The sequence below is a fragment of the Lemur catta genome, chromosome X (assembly GCF_020740605.2).
Source record: "Lemur catta isolate mLemCat1 chromosome X, mLemCat1.pri, whole genome shotgun sequence".
Classification (NCBI taxonomy): Eukaryota; Metazoa; Chordata; class Mammalia; order Primates; family Lemuridae; genus Lemur; species Lemur catta.
The window spans coordinates 59,762,285-59,766,070 of NC_059155.1; the positions used below are offsets into that span (position 1 = coordinate 59,762,285).

The window sequence follows — 3,786 nt, forward strand, 5'->3', positions numbered from 1 at the left end:
CACCAGCACAAAATGGCGACGAGGAGAAGGCAGCCGGTGCTCCGACCACCATCCACCTACTAAGGGAGCGCGCTCTGGCCGGCTTCGTCGATTGGTCGCTGCACGCCGTTGGCCAGCCCTGGCCTGCTCTGATTGGCAAGCATTTGCCACCTCCCCACTGCCCGAGCAAACGCCTCACAAGTGGAGAACAAGGGGAGCTATTAGCCAATCCGGCAAGGCCCGCTTTTTAGAAGCCTGACTTCCTTTGAAGATGAAAGACTACAGGAAGCTCCACCTCTCTCCCCAAAGGGCAAGGGAAATCTCTGGGCCACTGGCTAGGAACTGTATCCACCCAAATGTCACCGCTTTCTTCCTAGCAAGGAAATGAGGAGACCTATCAATAAGAGATTTCTCAGCCTGACCGAGGGGATAAGAGAATGGTTCGTCCCGCGAAACCATGAAAACGGGACGGAGAGTGGGCTCCTAAACGCCCCACCTCATTTGAAAGCAAAATCACACCCAGGACCTATTTAGTGTGGCGGAGGCGGAGCGATAATTATCGCGCTCGGTCCAACTGCAGCTGCGCACAGTCGCATTTCCGTCCCGCCCCTGAAACCCTGCAGCACTGTCATGGCGGGTGGGCTGTTAGGTTTGTGCGCTCGCCGCCTTTTGGTGGCAGTGGCGTCACGAGGGCTCCCGGCTGCCCGCGTTCGCTGGCAATCCGGTTCTTCCAGGGCTGTGGTCGCTCCGTCCGCTGTGGCGGGAAAGCGGCCGCCAGAACCGACCATGCGCTGGCAGGAGGACCCAGAAACCGAGGACGAAAACCTCTACGAGAAGGTGAGAGGGAGGGGGAACGGAACGCCGGAAGGGTCAATCGGGGACCGGCAGACGGGGCACCATAGAGGACATTCTCAGGTGGCTGAGGATTGCTCAACTGGCGAAATCTTCGAAGACCTGGGAATTTTGCATAGCTTGTTTTCCTCCTTTGTCCCCTGATTTTGGTCCATGGCCAGAGGTGGGATTGGCCTTATTTTGCAGACAGAAATCAAACTTGAAGTGGGCAGCGCTTAAAACACATGAGAAGCACTATAGCACGACAACCATAATACTAAACGCTGATAAGGCACTTGCTTTGTGCCGTCTGTGTTCTAAACACTTCAAGTACATTAACTCATCCTCAAAACAACCCGATTTTGAGGTAGGCACTATTATTTATTATATCCATTCTACAGCTGAGGAAACTGAAGCACAGAGATGTTAAGTGGATTGCCCAAGCTCACATAACTGAATACGTAGTAGAACCGGTATTTGAATTTAGGGCTACTAGGTCTGCTGTGCTGTATTAATAGAATAGGCTGTGAAGTCAGGTGGCCCGAGTTGGAATCCAAGCACTGACAGTTACCCAGCTGTGTGACCTTGAGTAAGTCGCTTAACCCCTTGGTGCCTCAGTTTCTTTTTTTCTTGTGTACCAATCACACAAGATAGGTACCAATCACACACAATAGGACAGCTTCTAAAAATAAAATACTACACACCTGCCTCATGTGATTAAATGAGTCAAAATGGTCAGAACAGCAGCTGGTGCTTCATAAGCACTCAGCATTAGAAGGTGTCTGTTATTGTCATGTTCCACCTCACTGAGGTATTGTGAGGTTTGTGTATGTGAAAAGGCCTGGCACATAGTAACTACTTAATCAAAACTAACCTCTGGTTAAGGGGCTTGGATATATAGGATGCTTATTCATGTATTTGTTCATTGTGTAGATATGTATTGAGGGCTGTTGTATGCCAGGTACAGTTCAGGGACTTAGGGGTACAGCAATGTGGAAAATCAGATAAGGCCTATGCTGTCATAGAGCCTACATGATTGTGGGGAAGACAGAAAATAAACATGTAAACTATTAGAAAACAATAATATAGAGTAATATAGGCTGAGTGCAGTGGCTCATGCATGTAATTCCAGTGTTTTGGGAGTCTGAGGGGGGAGGATCACTTGAGGCCAGGAGTTCGAGAGCAGCCTGGGCAACATAGCGAGGCCCTGTCTCTACCAAAAAAAAATAATAATGTAGAATAATATAATAGATAATATCATAAAATAATGTGGTACAGAAGGTCTGGGGTGCTACTTTGGTAAACAAATAAATGCTAGAAAGAAAGTTAAGCAGGATAAGTGGATGAAGAGTGACTTGGATGTAGGGGGCTATTTTTATCAGGTTACACCATAAGAAATTGCCAATATGCAACCATCTTTGACCTATAAAAATAGCAGTTTCCTGTGGTTCAACTTAATAGCGTGACTCGGGAATGCCTCCTAAAGGAAGTGGTGATGAAGCCAAAACCTTCAATGATGAGACAGATTTAGCCATGACTAGATCAGGAGGAAAGGCTTTTCAGGCAGAGGGAAGAGCAAGTGCAAAGGCCCTGTGGTGGGAGGGAGCTTGACACATCCTAAGAATAGAAATAGGAATTTAATGAGGGAGGGGGTTTGGAGACTAGGTTCTGCAGAGCCTGCATAAGGCTGTGGAGCAGGAGGAAGCCCTCACTGACCTCTCCTCTTCCACAGAACCCAGACTACCATGGTTATGACAAGGACCCTGTTTTGGACGTCTGGAACATGCGGGTCGTCTTCTTCTTTGGCTTCTCCATTGTCATGGTCCTTGGTGGCACCTTTGTGGCCTATCTGCCTGACTACAGGTTCATGGGTGTCCGAGAGAGTAGGATGGGCAGGGGGTGGAGGTGGGGGTGGAGGTTGAGGGGGACTTGGCCAGGAATCTTGTCCTTGTACCGTTGGGGAATGGGGACCTGAAATGGGGGATGGGTGTCCAGTGAAGCTCCCTCAACATCTACCCCTGCTGCTGCTGCCTCCAGGATGCAGGAGTGGTCCCGCCGGGAAGCTGAGAGGCTTGTGAAATACCGAGAGGCCAATGGCCTCCCTATCATGGAATCCAACTATTTTGACCCCAGCAAGATCCAGCTGCCAGAGGATGAGGACTGACCAGTTGCTGAGTGGGGCTCAAGAAGCACCACCTTCCTCACCCCTGTCTGCCACTTTGTCCTCTCCTCAGAGCACCTAATTAAAGGGATTGAAAGTCTAACTGGCTAGTATTGATTTTGGTTGTTGTGAAGGGGCTATGGGGGTGGGGGTGTCAGAAACCTTAAAAGGGCCACTGTAGCCTTTCTTGCATGTTCTAGTTGTCTATTGCTGTGTAACAAAGTACCCTAAAACTTAGTGGCTTAAAACCACAGTTCATTATTATCTCTCATGGTCCTGTGGGTTGACTGGGCTAAGTGAGGTGGCTCTTCTTGGGGTCTCAGGTAGTTGCAGTTACATGGTGGCTAGGGCTGGGCATCCAAGATGGCTTCTTCACTCACATGTCTGGCACTTCAGTCATCTTCCAGGTGGCCTCTGTCCAGCAGAATAGCCTTCACTTCTTAATATGGTGGCTCAGGGCTCCTCTGGATGGCGATGTAGCATGAAGGAAGAAATTAGTGGCAGCCATCTTTAGAGCTAAGCCACCTCACTGGGACCTCCTACATTTGAAAAGGGGCCAGGGTGACCAGGGATTGAGGGTGGAGGGTCAGAACAAGGCTTTTCTATTGCTGAGGGTGGGTGTTTGTCTCCCTCCTTGCTTTCTCTGCTTCTCTGTAGGCTTTGGGGTTACTGCCTCTGTCTTATGTCTTGGTGAGTCTGGATGTCTCTCTGTTCCCTTCTTCCCCAAATCTGGATGGTCTGACTCAAGACACACATCTCTGTGTGTGTCCCTTTCTCTCCCTGCCCCTTCCCTCTTTGTCTTCCTGTGTCTCTCA

At 49.5% G+C, this 3,786-nt stretch overlaps 1 protein-coding gene across 1 annotated transcript; it reads left to right on the forward strand.

Moving 5' to 3' along the window:
- The first annotated feature begins 71 nt into the window (after nucleotides 1-71).
- NDUFB11 (NADH:ubiquinone oxidoreductase subunit B11) lies at nucleotides 72-3,074 on the forward strand. Its single transcript, XM_045538523.1, has 3 exons — nucleotides 72-816; nucleotides 2,543-2,673; nucleotides 2,848-3,074. The coding sequence occupies exons 1-3, from the start codon at nucleotides 610-612 to the stop codon at nucleotides 2,972-2,974; spliced, it is 465 nt and encodes a 154-aa protein (XP_045394479.1). The 5' UTR covers nucleotides 72-609; the 3' UTR covers nucleotides 2,975-3,074.
- The last annotated feature ends 712 nt before the right edge of the window (nucleotides 3,075-3,786 follow it).

What these genes read in the sequence shown, in the direction of transcription:
- NDUFB11 (XM_045538523.1), top strand. Translation starts at nt 610, where the DNA reads ATGGCGGGTGGGCTGTTAGGTTTGTGCGCTCGCCGCCTTTTGGTGGCA. An exon ending in ACGAAAACCTCTACGAGAAG is followed by an intron (nt 817 to 2,542) that starts GTGAGAGGGAGG and finishes CCTCTTCCACAG; the next exon opens with AACCCAGACTACCATGGTTA. An exon ending in GCCTATCTGCCTGACTACAG is followed by an intron (nt 2,674 to 2,847) that starts GTTCATGGGTGT and finishes TGCTGCCTCCAG; the next exon opens with GATGCAGGAGTGGTCCCGCC.